The sequence below is a fragment of the Schistocerca americana genome, chromosome 2, assembly GCF_021461395.2.
Source record: "Schistocerca americana isolate TAMUIC-IGC-003095 chromosome 2, iqSchAmer2.1, whole genome shotgun sequence".
NCBI classification, from domain to species: domain Eukaryota; kingdom Metazoa; phylum Arthropoda; class Insecta; order Orthoptera; family Acrididae; genus Schistocerca; species Schistocerca americana.
This window is the reverse complement of record NC_060120.1, coordinates 842,130,661-842,153,376: the sequence shown is the minus strand read 5'-3', so window position 1 is coordinate 842,153,376 and position 22,716 is coordinate 842,130,661. Positions and strand designations below refer to the sequence as shown.

At 40.6% G+C, this 22,716-nt stretch overlaps 1 protein-coding gene across 6 annotated transcripts in view; it reads right to left on the bottom strand.

Moving 5' to 3' along the window:
• Positions 1-22,716, bottom strand: part of LOC124594907 (alpha-methylacyl-CoA racemase) — a 168,592-nt gene that overhangs the window by 73,066 nt on the left and 72,810 nt on the right. For all 6 annotated transcript variants that reach the window (XM_047133385.1, XM_047133387.1, XM_047133381.1 and 3 more), the window contains 2 exons: positions 8,611-8,722; positions 8,396-8,534 (listed from right to left, as the gene is read on the bottom strand). In XM_047133385.1, coding sequence (XP_046989341.1) covers positions 8,396-8,534; positions 8,611-8,718 — 247 coding nt within the window. In that variant the 5' untranslated portion in view covers positions 8,719-8,722. The remainder of the gene's footprint in view (positions 1-8,395; positions 8,535-8,610; positions 8,723-22,716) is intronic.

Below are 22,716 nucleotides of genomic sequence, written 5' to 3'. Positions count from 1 at the left end.
GATGTGGACGGATGTGTGAAGCTGGCCATTGGACAGATGGAGGTCAACGTCAAGGAAAGTGGCATGGGATTTGGAGTAGGACCAGGTGAATCTGATGGAACCAAAGGAGTTGAGGTTGGAGAGGAAATTCTGGAGTTCTTCTTCACTGTGAGTCCAGATCATGAAGATGTCATCAATAAATCTGTACCAAACTTTGGGTTGGCAGGCCTGGGTAACCAAGAAGGCTTCCTCTAAGTGACCCATAAATCTGTTGGTGTACGAGGGGGCCATCCTGGTACCCATGGCTGTTCCCTTTAGTTGTTGGTATGTCTGGCCTTCGAAAGTGAAGAAGTTGTAGGTCAGGATGAAGCTGGCTAAGGTAATGAGGAAAGAGGTTTTAGGTAGGCTGGCAGGTGATCAGCATGAAAGGAAGTGCTCCATCGCAGCGAGGCTCTGGACATGCAGAATATTTGTGTATAGGGGAGTGGCATCAATAGTTACAAGGATGGTTTCTGGGGGTAACAGATTGGGTAAGGATTCCAGGCGTTCGAGAAAGTGGTTGGTGTCTTTGATGAAGGATGGGAGACTGCATGTAATGGGTTGAAGGTGTTGATCTACGTAGGCAGAGATATGTTCTGTGGGGGCTTGGTAACCAGCTACAATGGGGCGACTGGGATGATTGGGTTTGTGAATTTTAGAAAGTAGGTAGAAGGTAGGGGTGCAGGGTGTTCCCAACCCAAGTTCACCACAGGATCAACATAGCTCAGCTTTAACCAACACCTTTTCAACTTTTTTCACACCAGATCTCCAGTTGCTTTGTAGTTCACGTTTATCTCTCCCCATATATTTTTATTTTCATATTCATTTCAGCCTCATGTTACACTTTCCACCTTCTAATACCATGCCACCCTCACAACCTCCCCATAACAACCCCATTAAGTTTTATTTACTTTCCCTCCACAAACATGCCTTCGCCCTAGCCAGATTACACTCGCATATTTTATTTACTCAGGCTTGTCTGACATTTGACATTACCCCCAAAGGCCTCATCTCTGGCTGTAACCCTTCTTTCCATCAGTCCCTATACCAGTTCCAAACTGAACAATCCATAGCCCTCACCTGCCTAATCCTTCACCTACACATCAACTCAGCCAATGAACACACCCGTCAACTCCTATCCTTAATAAAAGTCCTCAATCTTTACTCTCCCACATCCATACCGGCTGTTCAGAGCATCCTCCTACAGGCCAATCGCAAATTAGAACAGCATGCCGCCCTCCACCTCAAAAAACTATCCAGTCTCCTGGTTTCCCACCTCCGGAATGGCAACTCACTCACCCTCCACAACCTTTCCAGCAAACCTCAACCTCCTCTCATTGCACACACACCCAGTCTCTCCCATCTACTCAATCTCCCACTTCCAGCTCCACTCCCCCCAAAACCTCAAAATTCTAATCAACACAATCTGGAACCACAACACCCTAATTCAGTAGTTAACCTTTCCTCCAAACCTCTCTCCCAATCCGAAACCTCTGTCCTATCCAAAGGCCTCACCTTCAGCCCTACTCCCAGATTCAACCAAACAGCCCTCGTCAAAGATTTACTGTCCTACACTCGTACTCTCTGCTGGAAATATCACTTTGCCATGAAGAAAAATAATCCTAATCCTACTCCTAATGATCCAACTCCCTAAGACACTATCCAAATTGAACCCTGCCTGGAACAGTTCCGTCCTCCGTCACAGTGGGACCCACCTCCTCTTCCTCAAAATCACCCTCTCCAAACCTTCCAGGAATTTCTCACTTCCAGCCTTGCCTCTCAATCCCTCTTGAACAACCTTAATCCTACTCCCAACATCACCACAGCTGAAGCCCAGGCTATCTGTGATCTGGAGGTTGACCGATCCATCATCATTCTTCCAGCGGACAAGGGTTCCACGACCGTGGTACTTGATCGTCGGGAGTATGTGGCTGAGGGACTGCGTCAGCTTTCAGACAACACCACATACAAAGTTTGCCAAGGTAATCCCATTCCTGATGTCCAGGCAGAGCTTCAAGGAATCCTCAGAACCTTAAGCCCCCTACAAAACCTTTCAAGTGACTCCATCAACCTCCTGACCCCACCGACACCCCTCACCCCTACCTTCTACCTACTTCCTAAAATTCACAAAACCAATCATCCTGGCCACCCCATTGTAGCTGGTTACCAAGCCCCCACAGAACGTATCTCTGCCTACGTAGATCACACCTTCAACCCATTACATGCAGTCTCCCATCCTTCATCAAAGACACCAACCACTTTCTCGAACGCCTGGAATCCTTACCCAATCTGTTACCCCCAGAAACCATCCTTGTAACCATTGAAGCCACTTCCTTATACACAAATATTCTGCACGTCCATGGCCTCAATGTGATGGAGCACTTACTTTCATGCCGATCACCTGCCACCCTACCTAAAACCTCTTTCCTCATTACCTTAGCCAGCTTCATCCTGACCCACAACTTCTTCACTTTCGAAGGCTAGATATACCAACAACTAAAGGGAACAGCCATGGGTACCAGGATGGCCCCCTCGTACACCAACAGATTTATGGGTCACTTAGAGGACGCCTTCTTGGTTACCCAGGCCTGCCAACCCAAAGTTTGGTACAGATTTATTGATGACATCTTCATGATCTGGACTCACAGTGAAGAAGAACTCCAGAATTTCCTCTCTAACCTCAACTCCTATGGTTCCATCAGATTCACCTGGTCCTACTCCAAATCCCATGCCACTTTCCTTGACGTTGACCTCCATCTGTTCAATGGCCAGCTTCACACATCCATCCACATCAAACCCACCAACAAGCAACAGTAGCTCCATTATGACAGCTGCCCAGCATTCCATATCAAACAATCCCTTCCCTACAGCCTAGGTCTTCGTGGCAAACGAATCTGCCCCAGTCCTGAATCCCTGAACCATTACTCCAACAACCTGAAAACAGCTTTCGCATCCCACAACTACCCTCCCGACCTGGTACAGAAGCAAATAACCAGAGCCACTTCCTCTTCCCCTCAAACCCAGAACCTCCCACAGAAGAACCCCAAAAAAGCCCCACTTGTGACAGGATACTTTCTGGGACTGGATCAGACTCTGAATGTGGCTCTCCAGCAAGGATACAACTTCCTCAAATCCTGCCCTGAAATGAGATCCATCCTTCATGAAATCCTCCCCACTCCACCAAGAGTGTCTTTCCGCTGTCCACCTAACCTTCGTAACCTCTTGGTTCATCCCTATGAAATCCTCAAACCATGTTCCCTACCCCTCTGGCTCCTATCCTTGTAACCGCCCCCAGTGTAAAACCTGTCCCATGCACCCTCCCACCACCACCACCACCTACTCCAGTCCTGTAACCCAGAAGGTGTGCACAATCAAAGGCAGAGCCACATGTGAAAGCACCTACGTGATTTACCAACTGACCTGTTATACTGTGAAGCTTTCTATATGGGAATGACCAGCAACAAACTGTCCATTCGCATGAATGGACACAGGCAGACAGTGTTTGTTGGTAATGAGGATCACCCTGTGGCTAAACATGCCTTGGTGCACGGCCAGCACATCTTGGCACAGTGTTACACCGTCTGGGTTATCTGGATACTTGCCACTAGCACCAACCTATCAGAACTCTGGAGATGGGAACTTGCCCTTCAATATATCCTCTCTTCCCATTACCCACCAGGCCTCAACCTCCACTAATTTCAAGTTGCCGCCGCTCATACCTCACCTGTCATTCAACAACATCTTTGCCTCTGTACTTCTGCCTCGACTGACATCTCTGCCCAAACTCTTTGCCTTTACATATGTCTGCTTGTGTCTGTATGTATGTGTGTGTGTGTGTGTGTGTGTGTGTGTGTGTGTGTGTGTGTGTGTGTGTGTGTGTGTGCATGGGCGACTGTATACCTGTCCCTTTTTCTCCCTAAGGTAAGTCTTTCCGCTCCCAGGACTGGAATGACTTCTTACCCTCTCCCTTAAAACCCACATCCTTTCGTCTTTCCCTCCCTTTCTCTCTTTCCTGATGAAGCAACCATGGGTTGCAAAAGCTTGAATTTTGTGTGTGTGTGTTTGTGTTTGTTAGTGTCTCTATCAACATACCAACGCTTTCGTTTGGTAAGCTTTATCATCTTTGTTTTTAGTAACTGGTTATATACAAGTGGAGTGTCCCTGGACAATACATGCAGTTCAGTAATGCACAACACCTGACCACATCATTATAAACAATACAATGGAGTGAACAAATAGTGAAACAGATTATTCTAAATTCTTAGGTATTTATATTCATAAGAATCTTAAAATGTGTCACATATTACAGATCATCTTAACATGTAGGCTCTGCATCATTTGCATTATGGACAATATCAGATTTTGGACATACATTACTTTTCCTATTAGAGAGAGAGAGAGAGAGAGAATGTATATTATAATCATGAAACTGATTCATTTCATATCATAGTGAGTGGTTACAATTACGATCTACGAAACATGCAAGTGACTGCACAATATCACCATTGGCTTATCTGACCATAAAACTAATTCTGCCAAGAGTAAACTGTAACATGGCACTGGATCCTCACCCAGTTTATAAAAAAATAGTAACTAACAGGTAATATAGTTGCTTCAAAATGTGAGATGGGTACATGTACAGTCTAAAAATAGTAAAATAGATAATTTCATGATCACCTTAAAAAATTTACCATGTACTGAAGCTCTAGGTCAGAGGAAAGTATCCAGTGTACAATTAGATCTTCCCAGAGTTTTCAACTGTGTCTATTAGAGAATTCTTCGAGAGAGATATGCTCTGCTATGGCATGAGAGTTAATTCTTCCAACATTTAAACTTTCCTTGAAAATATACAGCAGCACCGAAAAATAAAGCCATAACTCTGGTGATTTTGAAAAAGTGTTTATTCTGATTTTTTTGAGGTAATATATGGAGTAGCTCAGGGTTCAGTACTAGGATCTCTACCCTTACTCTTATGTAAGTGATATGCCTAGTAAATGGCACGGTGATCATGTATGCCCATGACAACTCTACTAGTGTGTAGTGACAGTAAAAGAACTAGAGAGAGATGAGCCAGTGAGGAAATACAAATGACACAAAGTATTTCAGAGAAAATAACCTATTCATAAATAAAAAGAAAACAGCATGCACAAAGTTTTGAACAAACCAGACCAACAACTCAGAGTATCTTATTCTTAGCATTGGGGGTACAGACATAAGAGTGGATTGTAATAGGTTCTTGGGAAAGATGTGACAAATTTCTGATGAGGAAAAACGACATTTCCATGATCCACTCCAAATGAAGTATAAACATATTTTTAAAAGAAAATGTCCTCTGTAATGGATACAAAAACATTATTTAAATTTTACTACAGGCTTATCTTTCCATGCGCATTGTACTGTATACCAGTTGGGGAGGAATACCAGATGAATGTATTATGAGCATTTTAAAACTTCAAAAGAAAACCATCAGATGCATAGGGAAACTAAAACTTCAAGAATCCTGTGAATATAAGTGTAAAGAATTTAAATTATCAACTCTACCTAGTTTGTACGTATACAAGATAATTCTCTTTTTAATGATAAACTGCACTGCACTATTAACAGAGACTTTTGTGGACACATGAACTAGACAAAATTGTTGTATTCTCAGTAAAAAAACTTAAAGTAACAGAGTCCTAATAAATTAATGCACACATGCTGTGAGGAAATGCAGTCAGATGCTTAAAAATTCATGCAACAAATCACACCGAATGCCCATTGTCAAAGTTGTACTTCGTATTTCAACCAATGCAGACCATGGACAATACTCTCATTGGAAGGAAATCACATATGGGGTTCTCCAAGGCTCAATCTTAGGCCCACTATTGTTCCTCATATATGTAAATGATCTTCTGCTTAATATACAAGTAGAATTAGTCCTTGCAGATGACACTAGTATTGTAATCAGTCCAAGGATACATGCAGAAACAGAAGAAACGGTTAGTAAACAATGTTCTTAAAAGTATCACTGACTGGTTTTCTGTGAATGATCTCACCCTCAATTTCAAATGGACACAAGATATTCAGTTCTGCACATTTAGGGGTACCACACCAATGATAAGTGCAACAAATGGTGAGGAAATAATAAATAGGGTGAAAACTTCAAAATTCTAATATGTTCATGTTGGTGAGAATTTAAAATGGAAAAAGCACATTTTGGAACTCCTAAAACAACTTAGTTCAGCCACATTTGCAATTAGAATCATTGCAAATCTTGGGAAGAGACAAATCAGTAAGTAGACATATTTCGTATATTTTCAGTCAATAGTGACATCTGGAATTATGTTCTGGGGCAACTCGTCTTTCTTTCTTAAAGTCTTCATTGCTCAAAAATGTGCTGTAAGAGTAATATGTGGTGCACACCCATGATCGTCAGGTAGACATTGTTTCAGGAGTTGGTCAGTCTGACAAGTGCTTCACACCATATTTATTCCCTCACAAAGTTTGTTGTAAATCATCCACTGCAGTTCAAAAGAAACAATGATGTACATAACTACAATACCAGAAGAAAAATGATATTCATTACTCCACATTAAGATTGTTTCTAGAATAAAATAGACCCTTTGTGCTGCAACATAAATCTTTGATAATTTATCCAGAGATATAAAATGTCTAACAGATAAAGCAAAATTTCGAAACACACTAAAGAAGTTTCTCTTAGAAAATTCCTTCTATTCTGCAAAATAGTTTCTATTACTGTAACATGTAAAAGGTGGTTGTTAGGAATTATTAACTCACATCTACAGATTTTTTTTTTTTTAAAAACAAGAACAATAATTTTATAAATGTTCAAAATGTAGCCATATTTAAAACTTAAGTTTCGGTATGTATGTAAAATGACTCATTCCACATCATTAAGGTTTATCATGCAAATGATGCATGAAACAAACAAAGAATACACACACACACACACACACACACACACACACACACACACACACAGAGAGAGAGAGAGAGAGAGAGAGAGAGAGAGACAGGCAGACAGAGTTATACCAGTTATGGCTTAAGGGCCCCCTCTTGTCCACAGTGCCCGGAGGAGAAGTATTACAATATTTTGTTTAAAACTGTGTAAAGATGACATAGCTAATACAATAAGATATGATGCATGTACAAAATAAACACAGTATTTCCTGCCCAGCAAGTAAGAGGGATAGTCATTAATTCAAAGTTATCGCCTTGAAAAAAAAAGTTACATTATTAATTTTTTGTCTGTTTGCATGTACATGTCAACAGTTCTGGTACACATTGAAATCCCCACACCAAAGCACCACAGCAGGCCTCTGGAGGAGCCAAAATATAATAGCACAGACCATTGACAAAACAGAGGTGGGTTGTGCCATTTTGTTTTGGCTACTATATTGGGATGCTACAGTTTTTTGTTTTGGTGATTCCATTGTGTACCATGCCTGTAGACATGTACCTACAAACAAACAAAAAATAATTAAATAACTATTTTTTAAGTGTTGATTAAGCTTTATGACTGCCCATTATACATGGGCGGAACCAACAAAAATTTGATAGTTGACAGTGGCCATATGTATATGTTTTTTCCTGTAGAATTAAAAAATGACTGTACACCTATGATAAAACTACAGATAGCATTATTTTTCACAATTATTTCAACCAGTTCAAACAAGAAATCCAAAGCTAAGTGGTGTCTTCGGTGTGTGTTTGTTCGGCGCTTAAATAATTACAGTAAATCCTTGATCACACAATTGTAAGTGTGAGTATGTGTTCTTACTCAATAAATGGAGTGTTAGCTCATAAGGTAGTTAAGTCCCTGGCTGTTGAGTGTGTGTCGGCACCACACATCAATCAACTATTCATAAGTATTTCCCTTTTTCATATTTTTGTGAAAGTGTTCACTGAATATGACAAAACTTTTATGAGTTTTATAGCAAAATCTGATCACCTTAGACATTGGGCTTTTATAAAAAGAAGATAAGGATTTAATGCTTCATCAACACCAAGGTCCATCATTAAAAATGGGGCACAAGCTTGGGATGTTTCAGTGATGATGAAGGAAATCATCTGTGCTCTTTCAAAGGAACCACCCTGGAATTTACCTGGAGCAATGTAGTAAAATCACAGAAAACTCAAATCTTGATGGCCAGATGCAGATCTGAACCATCATCCTCTAGAATGCAAGTCCAGTGCATTAACCACTGCTTCACCTCACTCTGTTTGTGCTTGTGCTGTTCACAGCATGGATAAGTAAATGGGCAATATAATACTTTGTATTTATAAATATAACAATCACTGATTCTGTTGATATGAACAGGTGAAAAATTATATCATGGATGATTTTTTAATGCTACTTAATGTATACAGTACATACCTTTTCTATATGGTTCTACCAGAACATCTGCAGTTTTGCATAAGTGTCTGAAAATTGCTGCTCCTTTAGGATGAGTTATGTCAATTGCTACTGACTTCTTTCCATTTGCTATGCAATCAAATACATTTCCATCACTGACCTGCATTAATAAATATTTATTGAGTCGTTATGAACTGAGGTATGGAATAATGGATAAATAATGTTAGCAATAATACCTTATCTATTCTGACAACTGTAGCTCCAAATTCAGCCAGAATCATACCACAGAATGGCGCTGGAGCAAGACCAGCCAGCTCAACAACATGAAGTCCTTTGAGAGCCATTCTCCTGAAAAAAAAAGTTTTTTTGTTACTGTAACTGATGCAAAAGCATGACTTTGTTGTTTCCTTTGATTTCATGATATTTTATTTTTTTCTAAAATCTTAGGGAAAATATTAATTCGCTTTGTGGTAGTTATTTACAAGAACCTATAAAGCTTACAAAACCTGAGATCACTATCAGTATCACAGTAGACAGAGATACTCCTTTAAGACCAAAGAAATTTATGTGCATTATCACTTGCTTATTTGTTGCTGCTTGGTAGAATCAATCAACAATGGAACAAAATGTTTTAGCAATCACCTGCTCAGCTGGAGTAAAAAATATGAAATTATGAAGTGCTTATAAAGATTGGAATGAAAGGCTTGCACAAAAAAAGAATCATCAGTACTGTAAAAGCTGTAGCTACCAAAGTGTTCAAACTGTTGTAAATCTTTATAACTGAAGGATTCTGTTGATGTAATTGTGCAACACAATGAATAAAAGTTTTGTTGGTGTAGTGCATTTTTGTGACACAAAGCTATCACATGCATTTTTCTATCAATGTTTAACCTTACTTGTATTTCATAATCATGAATATCCATGTATAGTGTTAACAAAATCCTCAATCTTTGGTTAAGCTCATTTCCAGAAGAACTATTCTACTCTGCTTTGACAAGTGTTTTTCCTCGTTGTCAAATACGGTGCAGTACTGTTGCAGGGTACAAATATGGATGCTTCAAGTCTTTTACACTTGAAACAAAGACATAGAGGGTGAGCGTGAAGTTGATGCATTCATAGCATGGGTGTCCATACAAAGGTTTGTGAGGGGGCAAGGGGGGGGGGGGGGGGGGAGGTTAGACCTTGGGGTATGGAGCACTTTTAATATTTTGGAAGATGAATGGTGACTTGTAATAGCCATAACAAAGTTCCGGTTCCAATCCTGTTGGAAACCTACATAAAACCATCTTTTAAATCATTTGCTTAAAAGAAAAACACCTGCCTACACTATATTCTTTTTTTTTCCTTTCCCTGAGATGCAGGGGCAACCTGCAGCTCCCCTTGCCCCCTGGGCTTGAGCATAGATAGTTTATAGTGTCATGACTTTATTGAAGTTCTGTAAATTATGCTCTACATTATTATCTTTGGTTAAGCTCATTTCCAGAAGAACTATTCTACTCTACTTTGACAAGTGTTTTTCCTCATTGTCAAATATGGTGCAGTACTGTTGCAGGGTACAAAGATGGCCATTGAATTTGCTTCTCAGATATTGTACCAAACAGGAATCTTTTATGTTATTGTATAGACTATTACACTGTTGCATTTATTACTAACTAATATTTTATTTTTATTTTAGACAAATAACATTTAGAATAAATTTTGTGCTATTCTGAATCACGCAAGGGTCTAAAATGGGCATGGGCAAACTTTGGTGACCTACGGGCTGGATTCACACACACATTTCAGCTCGCAGGCCACATTACATGGCAGCAGTGCTCCTAACACAAGATCAAAACTAATGGGCCTGTGACATTAGTATTTAAGGGGTAACGGACTGATATGAATGACACTTCTTTTTCCCAACAAGCCACACCAACAAATTATGATACGAAAATAACACTGTTGAATGTAACTTTACGTTCATCCATTGGTCACATTTTCATTTATTTGTGTGTCGTAAACAATGCATCTTTTTCTATGACTTTTTGCAATGACTGGTTTAAAACTTCCATTGGAAAATTCTGCAACTCTGTTAGTAAAGAAACTATGCTCATGACATGTAAATAAATGAAATTATATGAAGATGGGATGCCAGGCTACTTGAAATGTCATCATGGAGAAATAAATTCCTATAAAAATAACTGATTGCCACTAATTCATTATAAATTACCCACAATTTCAACAGCTGTAGTGTTCTAATATGTCCATAACAGTCAAGACTAGCTGCTAATGTTTATGTAAGAAAGAACTGTAAACATGTGAACAGAATGACAATTTGTCAAACTGATAATAATTGTCCTCACACACAACACATGTTGGTAATACTGAGAATATTTTGGATGACATCAGTACAGTTGCTCGATATTTATAGTATTAACAATAAGATAACATTCACCCTCAGATGGTCATTATATTGACATACTGACAATAGTAGTGCAACTGTGAGGGCCTCCTGACATTTATGTGAAATTTGTATCATTTCTAATTGTATGCACAAATCATATGTTGTTTACACTGCACAGAAAGGCCAAAACTGCTCACACCAATTTCATGAAAAACATCTTCACCAGCAGTGGCTCCTTTTGATGACTATAATGCTAGTAATTCTTCTGTTATTTTGAAGTCCACATCTACACCACGAACAAAAATGGTTAATTGAGCTGTGTCTGACAAATGAGTGCTCTCGTCCAAAGCAATGGAAAATGCTTTGAATGTGGCAGCACGATCATGCAAACTTTTTTTAATGTCACCAGCCATCAACCCAGTTCAACAAACTACTGTTCATCATGACAAACTTATTTGTTCAAACTTTTTTTTTTTTTTTTTTTTTTTTTTTTTTTTTTTTTAAAAAAAATCAGGACATGGTACATCTGCAACATCCAAAGGCACTCCTCCACAAATTCGCCTTCAGAAAAATGCTTTAATGGCTTGTCAATGTTTCTGCTCACTATAAAAATAGCTTTAACCAAACTGTCACACTGTGTCCCCATTTGTCCAAATTGGAAATTAATAACTTAATTTGCTCTTTCCGCAGTCATCCTGTTAGCTGTTGTTGAGCAGTGTGTTTCAAAGAAAATTGCCTTTTCATGTTATATTCTTTTACAACAGATAATGATTCACTACACAATAAGCAAACAGGTTTATTATTGCTGTACATGTGAAGAAGTAATCCTCAGTTGATTTTTCCTGGAACTGATGATATTCATCATTTACTTTCCTCTTCTTAACACCAACCATTTTGTGAATAAACTTGACACTCGCACAAAATTAAGAAATAACTAGCACAGAACTTCACGCATGAACTGACAACAGAGAACTAGTTTGTTAAGCACCATGGCCTTAGATGTGTCACCAGGCTGTGTTCTGTTTGAGTCTTTAAGCAAGACTTTCACTAGTCTGCAGCATGAGCTGCAAACCTGTGCTGAGCCTAGCCGAGTATTGGCAGGAATACCAGAAAATGCATCCTTGGTGGAGCACAGTATGAGTGCCTTGCCCTCTCCCACGGATATCATTCACAGGCCTGATTGAAATCAATTTCAGGCTGGATCTGGCCCACGGGCCACCGGTTGCCACCTGTGGTTTAAAATATTAATGTAAATAAGTAGGTTGAAAGACGACCAATGAGAGCATTTCTTCATGGGTGCAGTGAGTGGTGAAAGACACATGAGGGTGGATCCTTTGTGAAACAGAAGTGGCTGAAGTTTGACAAACGCAAAGGCTCAACGCTGCAAGTGGGCAAATCCATTGCATCCAGCTGGGGTTCTTCACCACAAACTGGCGAAGGAGGATGCGGCACCAGCTCCACCTGACCTGCCTTTATATGCAAAATTTCTGATGCTGTTTTGGAGACTCCCTACAGAATTACATGCCAATTCAGCTCACAACACCTAGGGAGCATTGACTCTGTGGGCACTGGTCTTGAAAGTAAAGAAGGCCACCATTTTCTGCATAAAATAAAGGAAAAGACTGTTGCCATCTTGTGAAACAACCCCTGTAGCTTCAGAGACTTGTTGGAAGAACATTTTACCATCTGATCTTAAAGCTGGAGCAATGGTTCAGAATTGCTTTTACATAAAATATATGTTTGCTGGAAATACATTATTTATAATATATATTTAACCATTCATCATCACTGTAAATTACTGAGTCTGTGCATTATAAACTTTATTTCAGAAAATTTACTGGAGTACAATATCAGAATAGGTAGGGAGCTGTCTGACAACACCATTCCTCCCACACAAATGTGGGCCACCAAACAGAATTCTGGAAGTATCTTCCAGGACTGCCAAAAAAAGAAATAGACTACCAGTACTGTTGCACAATGCTGGAAAGACATTGCAAGTAATTGAACTTACAGACTGCCTAGAACTATGACATGTTTAATTGCAAATAATAGACTTAACTACATCAAGTGTCTTTCACTTGATTAATGCTGTCACTGTTGTGGCTTGGTGCTGAAACAATAATTACAAATTTCTTTCAGTAAAATTTCAATTTCAGTAGTAAAATTAATAAGAAACTTTTATTTTTAATCTCATTCTTATAAACACCATCTATACAAAAAGTTTAGCAAACAATTTTATTCCTGTGTCCAACCAATATCAGTGTAGAAAGTATGGTGGTAACAAGTGTAAACAAAAGACAGGCATTCAGCCAACCAGTTGTGAGCAGGCAGTGTTTAATAGTGGATGTATGGCAATAGTGTATCAATGTTGTCATGTCACAAATTACAATGAAGAACATCTTTAAATCAGGTGTTTAAGACATTCTTCCAGATGATTTGAAGATGAGAGAAATTTGTGCTAAGTTTGGCCTGCACCTTCACCCCCAAACAAAAAATATGACATGGGGACTTGATTGAAATGCAAAATGCAGGCAATTATTTTTTGGAAAAAATATCAACACAGGTGACACAACTGTGTTATCAATATGAGCCTATGACAAAATGCAGAAGCTCATATGAAGGATCAACACTTTACAACATAACTGACTCTCAAAGCAATGTCATGTGTGAAATGAATAATATTCCACAGGATAATTTTTCTAATGGTTTCACACAGCCATATGAACATTCTGTGCATGGTACTCATTTGGGGGGAGACTACGTAGAACTCCTGAAGTGCTTAAACCACTATCTTAACTTTTCTCTATTTTTTATTAATCCAGTCACAAAATTTTTGGACTGACGGGATTTGTGGAACTTACTTCCATAAGCTCAAGAACCTCCTTTCAGTATTTCCAGAATGAGATTTTCATTCTGCAGCGGAGTGTGCGCTGATATGAAACTTTCTGGCAGATTAAAACTGTGTGCCGGACCGAGACTCAACTCGGGACCTTTGACTTTCGTGGGCAAGTGCTCTACCAACTGAGCTATCCAAGCACGACTCACGCCCCCGTGAGGACGGGGGAAGTTTCATAATGGCGCACACTCCGCTGCAGAGTGAAAATCTCATTCTGGAAACATCCCCCAGTCTGTGGCTAAGCTATGTCTCCGCAATATCCTTTCTTTCAGGAGCGCTAGTTCTGCAAGGTTCGCAGGAGAGCTTCTGTAAAGTTTGGAAGGTAGGAGACGAGGTACTGGCGGAAGTAAAGCTGTGAGGACGGGGTGTGAGACGTGCTCAGGTAGCTCAGTTGGTAGAGCACTTGCCCGCGAAAGGCAAAGGTCCCGAGTTCGAGTCTCGGTCCGGCACACAGTTTTAATCTGCCAGGAAGTTTCACCTTTCAGCATTGTTGCCCAGTGCACTGTGTTCAGAGTTCAGGTTCTACATCTACATCTACATACACATCTACACCCATTCTCCGCAAGCCACCTGACGGTGTGTGGCGGAGGGTACCTTGAGTACCCCTATCGGTTCTCCCTTCTATTCTATTCTATTCTATTCTATTGTTCGTGGAAAGAAGGATTGTCGGTATGCCTCTGTGTGGGCTCTAATCTCTCTGATTTTATCCTCATGGTCTCTTCGTGAGATATTCGTAGGAGGGAGCAATATACTGCTTGACTCCTCGGAGAAGGTATGTTCTCGAAACTTCAACAAAAGCCCGTACCGAGCTACTGAGCGTCTCTACATCTACATCTACATTTATACTCCGCAAGCCACCCAACGGTGTGTGGCGGAGGGCACTTTACGTGCCACTGTCATTACCTCCCTTTCCTGTTCCAGTCGCGTATGGTTCGCGGGAAGAACGACTGTCTGAAAGCCTCCGTGCGCGCTCTAATCTCTCTAATTTTAGATTCGTGATCTCCTCGGGAAGTATAAGTAGGGGGAAGCAATATATTCGATACCTCTTCCAGAAATGCACCCTTTCGAAACCTGGCGAGCAAGCTACACCGCGATGCAGAGCGCCTCTCTTGCAGAGTCTGCCACTTGAGTTTGTTAAACATCTCCGTAACGCTATCACGGTTACCAAATAACCCTGTGACGAAACGCGCCGCTCCTCTTTGGGTCTACTCTATCCCCTCCGTCAACCCGATCTGGTACGGATCCCACACTGATGAGCAATACTAAAGTATAGGTCGAACGAGTGTTTTGTAAGCCACATCCTTTGTTGATGGACTACATTTTCTAAGGACTCTCCCAATGAATCTCAACCTGGTACCCGCCTTACCAACAATTAATTTTATATGATCATTCCACTTCAAATTGCTCTGCACGCATACTCCCAGATATTTTACAGAAGTAACTGCTACCAGTGTTTGTTCCGCTATCATATAATCATACAATAAAGGAACCTTCTTTCTATGTATTCGCAATACATTACATTTGTCTATGTTAAGGGTCAGTTGCCACTCCCTGCACCAAGTGCCTATCCGCTGCAGATCTTCCTGCATTTCGCTACAATTTTCTAATGCTGCAACTTCTCTGTATACTACAGCATCATCCGCGAAAAGCCGCATGGAACTTCCGACACTATCTACTAGGTCATTTATATATATTGTGAAACGCAATGGTCCCATAACACTCCCCTGTGGCACGCCAGAGGTTACTTTAACGTCTGTAGACGTCTCTCCATTGATAACAACATGCTGTGTTCTGTTTGCTAAAAACTCTTCAATCCAGCCACACAGCTGGTCTGATATTCCGTAGGCTCTTACTTTGTTTATCAGGCGACAGTGTGGAACTGTATCGAACGCCTTCGGGAAGTCAAGAAAAATAGCATCTACCTGGGAGCCTGTATCTAATATTTTCTGGGTCTCATGAACAAATAAAGCAAGTTGGGTCTCACACGATCGCTGTTTCCGGAATCCATGTTGATTCCTACATAGTAGATTCTGGGTTTCCAAAAACGACATGATACTCGAGCAAAAAACATGTTCTAAAATTCTACAACAGATCGACGTCAGAGATATAGGTCTATAGTTTTGCGCATCTGCTCGACGACCCTTCTTGAAGACTGGGACTACCTGTGCTCTTTTCCAATCATTTGGAACCTTCCGTTCCTCTAGAGACTTGCGGTACATGGCTGTTAGAAAGGGGCCAAGTTCTTTCGCGTACTCTGTGTAGAATCGAATTGGTATCCCGTCAGGTCCAGTGGACTTTCCTCTGTTGAGCGATTCCAGTTGCTTTCCTATTCCTTGGACACTTATTTCGATGTCAGCCATTTTTTAGTTTGTGCGAGGATTTAGAGAAGTAACTGCAGTGCGGTCTCCCTCTGTGAAACACCTTTGGAAAAAGGTGTTTAGTATTTCAGCTTTACGCGTGTCATCCTCTGTTTCAATGCCATCATCATCCCGGAGTGTCTGGATGTGCTGTTCGAGCCACATACTGATTTAACGTAAGACCAGAACTTCCTAGGATTTTCTGTCAAGTTGGTACATAGAATTTTACTTTCGAATTCACTGAACGCTTCACGCATAGCCCTCCTTACGCTAACTTTGACATCATTTAGCTTCTGTTTGTCTGAGAGGTTTTGGCTGCGTTTAAACTTGGAGTGACGCTCTCTTTGCTTTCGCAGTAGTTTCCTAACTTTGTTGATGTACCACGATGGGTTTTTCCCGTCCCTCACAGTTTTACTCGGCACGTACCTGTCTAAAACGCATTTTACGATTGACTTGAACCTTTTCCATAAGCACTCAACATTGTCAGTGTCGGAACAGAAATTTTAGTTTTGATCTGTTAGGTAGTCTGAAATCTGCCTTCTAATCACTGATTCCCTGTTCTGCATATACAGAGTCCAAAAGTTTGGGTTGTTTGTTATCAGTAGGTCCAAGATGTTTTCTCCACGAGTCAGTTCTCTGTTTAATTGCTCGAGGTAATTTTCTGATAGTGCACTCAGTATAATGTCACTCGATGCTCTGTCCCTACCACCCATCCTAAACATCTGACTGTCCCAGTCTATATCTGGTAAATTGAAATCTCCACCTAAGACTATAACATGCTGAGAAAATTTATGTGAAATGTATTCCAAATTTTCTCTCAGTTGTTCTGCCACTAATGCTGCTGAGTCAGGAGGTCGGTAAAAGGAGCCAATTATTAACCTAGCTCGGTTGTTGAGTGTAACCTCCACCCATAATAATTCACAGGAACTATCCACTTCTACTTCACTACAGGATAAATGACTACTAACAGCGACGAACACTCCACCACCGGTTGCATGCAATCTATCCTTCTAAACACCGTCTGTACCTTTGTAAAAATTTCGGCAGAATTTATCTCTGGCTTCAGCCAGCTTTCTGTACCTATAACGATTTCAGCTTCAGTGCTTTCTATCAGTGCTTGAAGTTCCGATACTTTACCAACGCAGCTTCGACAGTTTACAATTACAATACCGATTGCTGCTTGGTCCCCGCATGTCCTGACTTTGCCCCGCACCCGTTGAAGCTGTTGCCCTTTCTGTACTTTCCCAAAGCCATCTAACCTAAAAAACCGACCAGCCCACGCCACACAACCCCTGCTACCCGTGTAGCCGCTTGTTGCGTGTAGTGGACTCCTGACCTATCCATCGGAACCCGAAACCCCACCACCCTATGGTGCAAATCAAGGAATCTGCAGCCCACACGGTCGCAGAACCGTCTCAGCCTCTGATTCAGACCCTCCACTCGGCTCTGTACCAAAGGTCCGCAGTCTGTCCTGTCGACGATGCTGCAGATAGTGAGCTCTGCTTTCATCCCGCTAGCGAGACTGGCAGTCTTCACCAAATCAGATAGCCGCCGGAAGCCAGAGAGGATTTCCTCCGATCCATAGCGACACACATCATTGGTGCTGACATGAGCGACCACCTGCAGATGGGTGCACCCTGTACCCTTCATGGCATCCGGAAGGACCCTTTCCACATCTGGAATGACTCCCCCCGGTATGCACATGGAGTGCACAATGGTTTTCTTCCCCTCTCTTGCTGCCATATCCCTAAGGGGCCCCATTACGCGCCTGACGTTGGAGCTCCCAACTACCAGTAAGCCCACCCTCTGCGACCGCCCGGATCTTGCAGACTGAGGGGCAACCTCTGGAACAGGACAAGCAGCCATGTCAGGCCGAAGATCAGTATCAGCCTGAGACAGAGCCTGAAACCGGTTCGTCAGACAAACTGGAGAGGCCTTCCGTTCAGCCCTCCGGAATGTCTTTCGCCCCCTGCCACACCTTGAGACGATCTCCCACTCTACCACAGGTGAGGGATCTGCCTCAATGCGGGCAGTATCCCAGGCAACCACAGTCGTAGTCTGATCGGGGGATGCGTGGGACGAGCTGGCTGTCCCCGACAAACCCCCATCTGGACCCCCACAGTGATGCCCATTGGCAACAGCCTCAAGCTGTGTGACCGAAGTCAACACTGCCTGAAGCTGGGCGCGAAGGGATGCCAACTCAGCCCGCATCCGAACACAGCAGTTACAGTCCCTATCCATGCTAAAAACTGTTGTGCAAAGAACGTCTGAACTAATCTACAGAGAGCGCAAACAAATCGACACAAAATTTAAACGGTTATTAAAATACAAGATTGCCTAGTAAATGCAGTAATGCTGCTACTTGCACACTGCTGACACACTGCTCAGCGGCGGAAGGAGACTACGCGATTTTACGCTATTCAGGTACTAAAACGCGATGCTACAATTCTCAAATACTATAATACGCCCGAAATTTATGAATTAAACAATGCAAGTACCAAAAACACGCAAAGAAATGAAGAATTAAACTATGTAACAATTGAGTGAGCTAGGAGTATACGACTTGCTGCTGCAACTGCTTATCCAACGACGGCAGGGAGCACATTGACTGTGACCAACCGACACTGGCCGTTCAAAACAAAAACAGAAGACAGACGACTACGAGAATTTACACTATTCAGGTACTAAAACGCGAAGCTACATCTCTCAAATACTATAATACGCCCGAAATTTATGAATTAAACAATGCAAGTACCAAAAACACACAAAGAAATTAAGAATTAAACTATGTAACAAATGAGGGAGCTAGGAGTATACAACTTGCTGCTGCAGCTGCTTATCCAACGGCGGCAGGGAGCACACTCCTGCAGAGTCTTCCACTGGAGTTCATCTAACATCTCCGTAACGCTTTTTCGATTACTAAATGATCCTGTAACGAAGCGCGCTGCTCTCCGTTGGATCTTCTCTATCTCTTCTATCAACCCTATCTGGTACGGATCCCACACTGCTGGGGGTTGATGTGTAAAGTTCAGGTTGATGTGAAGCAGTGGTATGAATACCACGAGTTTTACTTTGTAATGAGTCTGCTATGCTCAAATTTGAGGAAGAGGCTAGAGAGTGTGAAAGTCGATGAGGTTGCTGCTAGAGCTGTTGCCAAGGGAAGAGGTTTTTTTTGTAAGACTCTTACAACCCTAGCACAATGGGAACAGAGTTTGCAGTGGCTACATAGAATTATCTTTGTATCATCAATAAACTTTGCTTTGAAGATGCAGATGTTACAATACTGAATCTAACTAATATTGTCACTAATACAAAGTCAGGTAATGAAAAGCATTGTTGCAACCTAAAAGAAACAATAGCTTTTGTAATGGCTAGTGCATGGTGCATTATAGGTTGCAATTTGAATGTCTCAAATGTTAGCAAACATTACAAGATCTTCTACAGTTTGAAGAATTAGTCTTTCTTTTTTAAATTACCACAAATGTCAGTAAGCTACACATGGGCATGAAACAATCATATTATATCCTTTGATCCCTTAATCATCTTTGCCTCAATTTCTGCTAACCTCTTCCCCACACTAAACTCCACGCTTGCCCCAAAACCCTAACTTCACTCATCTTGCACTCTCACATCTTCTCCACAACCTTCCTCTGATTTACCTCTCAATTCTAGCCCTCTCCTCCATAACACTGTGTGCTACCCAGAAGTCCACCTGCCTGTGGTGAGAAGGAGCCTAATGAAATCACATTCTGATCCCGTGCTCCTGCTGTCTTTAGCTGATTTTTTTGAGGTCACAACTACTTTTAGATTAGGATTTCTATGATTTTTTTTTACCATTTTAGATGAATATGAATTGATGTTCCCAACTTTCTTTTTTAAGAAATAAGGACAATATATTTGTACAGAAACCAAACTGTGCTATTACATTAATTTTGTCCTTCCTTGCAAGGCTGTAGCTCATTCCCCCCACACCAAACTGTTGCCTTCACGCAGTTTTTATATTTTTTCTGTTTTTTACATGGACTATTCCTGTAACAATCTTTACTTAATTTCTTAATAAACTGATTGATACCATCTGGGCAGAGAAAACATACACAGAAATTAAGGACAGCAATGGACCCAAAAAAATTCTTGGGGTGTCTGATAGATTCATTTTGTGAATGATGGGCCACATATTTCATCTTTATAGCAAACCTGTACTTTCCGATACCTTTCTCGCAGTCAGAACTTGAAACAGTTCATGCCATTTCCTAGACATGTTAACAATATCTCTCAATAATTAACCGATGACAGATAGCATCAAAGGTTCTTGATAGATCTATATACAGTCAACAGCATGGTTCATCATCATCTATTGCACTGAGAGCTTTAATTTTATTTTCCAAGTAATGTGACTAACGAAGCAATTTCAATTTTTGTTGTCACTCTAAGTTTGCCACACGCTGTATTGGAGAATGGCATTACGGAATCCAAAATGTTTAACTCTGGCCATGAGCATGTAGAAGAACCTTGGTTCCAGATTAAAAGAATAGCTGAGCATGTATTGATTAGATAAATATGTAGTAGAACATTTCATAAAGGGTGTACCCTCCTTCAAATACAGTCAACCTAAAGAAACAGCACCTGTTACATAATAGGTGTAAGAAAGAGATGCTGAATGAAATTACTTTGGCTGTCAGGGGGGCAATGCTTGAAGCCAGCAGTTACTACTGTAGCAGAATCTTTTTGTTAGATCTCAGAAAGTCATATATAAGAGCTATCAGTAGCACCAAAGTTAGCATCCATACACTCATGGATGACACAAGAACTAAAATTGATGGTAGTAAAGCAAAAGCATAAATGCTGGATTCCTTTTCCATATGTTAATTTACTAAGGAAAATACAGAGGTACTGCCCAATTTGCTTCTTGCACCATTGCAAAGATGCATGATGTAGACATTAGTGTCAGTGGTGTTAAGAAACACCTAAAAATCACTGAAATAAAAACAAAGCCCCAGGACCCAATGGAATCCTTGTTAGTGTCTACAGAATTTACAATCGATTTAGCTCCCATTTTAACAACAATATATTGTAGGTTCTTTGAACAAAAAACTGTGCCTAATAATTGGAAGTTAGCTCAGGCCACACCACAAAAAGGGTGACAAAAATGATCCACAAAATTTGCATCCCAACTCATTGCCATCCATCCCTTGTAGAATTCTAGAACATATTCTGATCTCAGAGGTGACCACTCACTGAAAAGCATGGAGCAAGAGTCAATTGGAGTAGGGATGGTGTTAGGTAAACGGAAAGTGATGCAAATAATTGATGAGTGCAAGTGTTAGGTGGTTATAAGGTGATCTGGATAACAGAGCAAGAGTTTGGGGAGTGACTCAACACTTCTCTCTTTAGTGAGTTCTCTCCTTTACTGCTAAAGTATTTACGTAAGGACTTATCTTCAACAGAATAACCTGCTTCATGCCAACCATCATGGGTTCCAAAAATACCTATCATGTAAATCCCAAGTTGCACATTTGTCATGACATCCCAGGTGGATGCAATATTTCTTGACTTCTGAAAAAACATTTGACTTGTTCCAGACCAATGATTCTTAACAAAACTACAATGAAATGGAGTATTCCAAAATAAATAAATAAAAAAATATGACTCAATTGTGGATTCCTTGTTAGGTGAGACACAAAATGTTTTCATGGATTAAGAGTCATCAATGAAAAAGTAGAAAACTTCAGGCATGCCAAGGAAATGTGTTGGTATCCTTGTTCTTCATAGTGTATATTAATGATTTGGCACACAATATTAATAATAACCTCAGAATTTTTGCAGATGATGCAGTTATCTATAAATGAAATACTGCCTGTGAAAAGGTTCACATATATCCCATCAGATCTTGATAAGTTTTCAATATGGTGCAAATAAAGGCACCTTGCTTTAAATGTACAGAAATGTAAAAGCATAAACTTCAAAACTGCTGAAAAGTAGTGCCCCACTACAACACCAGTGAGTCACAATTAGGATCAGCTGACTTGTACAAAAACCTGGCAGTAACAGTTTGAAGGCATATGAAATGGAATGATCACTTAGACTCAGTTATGTGTGAAGCCGGTGGAAGGCCAGTTCATTAGCAGAATACTACGATAATGAGATTGCTTATATGTCATTTGTGTGTCCCATATTAGAGTATTGCTAAAGTTGTGGTATACATACCAGATTAGGACTAACAAGCAATAAATACTCTATGTATACAAAGCAGGGTGGCACAAATGTTCACAGCTTAGTCTGACACGTAAGAGAGAGTTACAAACGTGTTGAAAAACTTCGTTTGTTAGATGCTTTAAGATAGATGCCAATTATCCCATGAAAACCCACTTACAAAGTTTGATGAAGCCACATTAAGTGAAGAATCTTGAGATATTCTTCACCGCCCTATATATCGCTCTCATAAGGACCGTGAAGACAAAAATACATTAATTACAGATGCACTACATTTAAGCAGTTACTCTTTCTGTGCAGTGACTGTAATGGGAAGAAACTAACATGTGTACCATGCTAAGTAGCCTCTACCATGTACTTTACAATAGTTTGAGGTGTACGTATTTAGAAGTAGAATATGTCATGTAAGGTTAATTTTAATAATTGAAACAACAGCAAGCTTTATTATGTTTCATACAATCTTATTGAGATGCAGTAAGAGTAATCTATATATTAC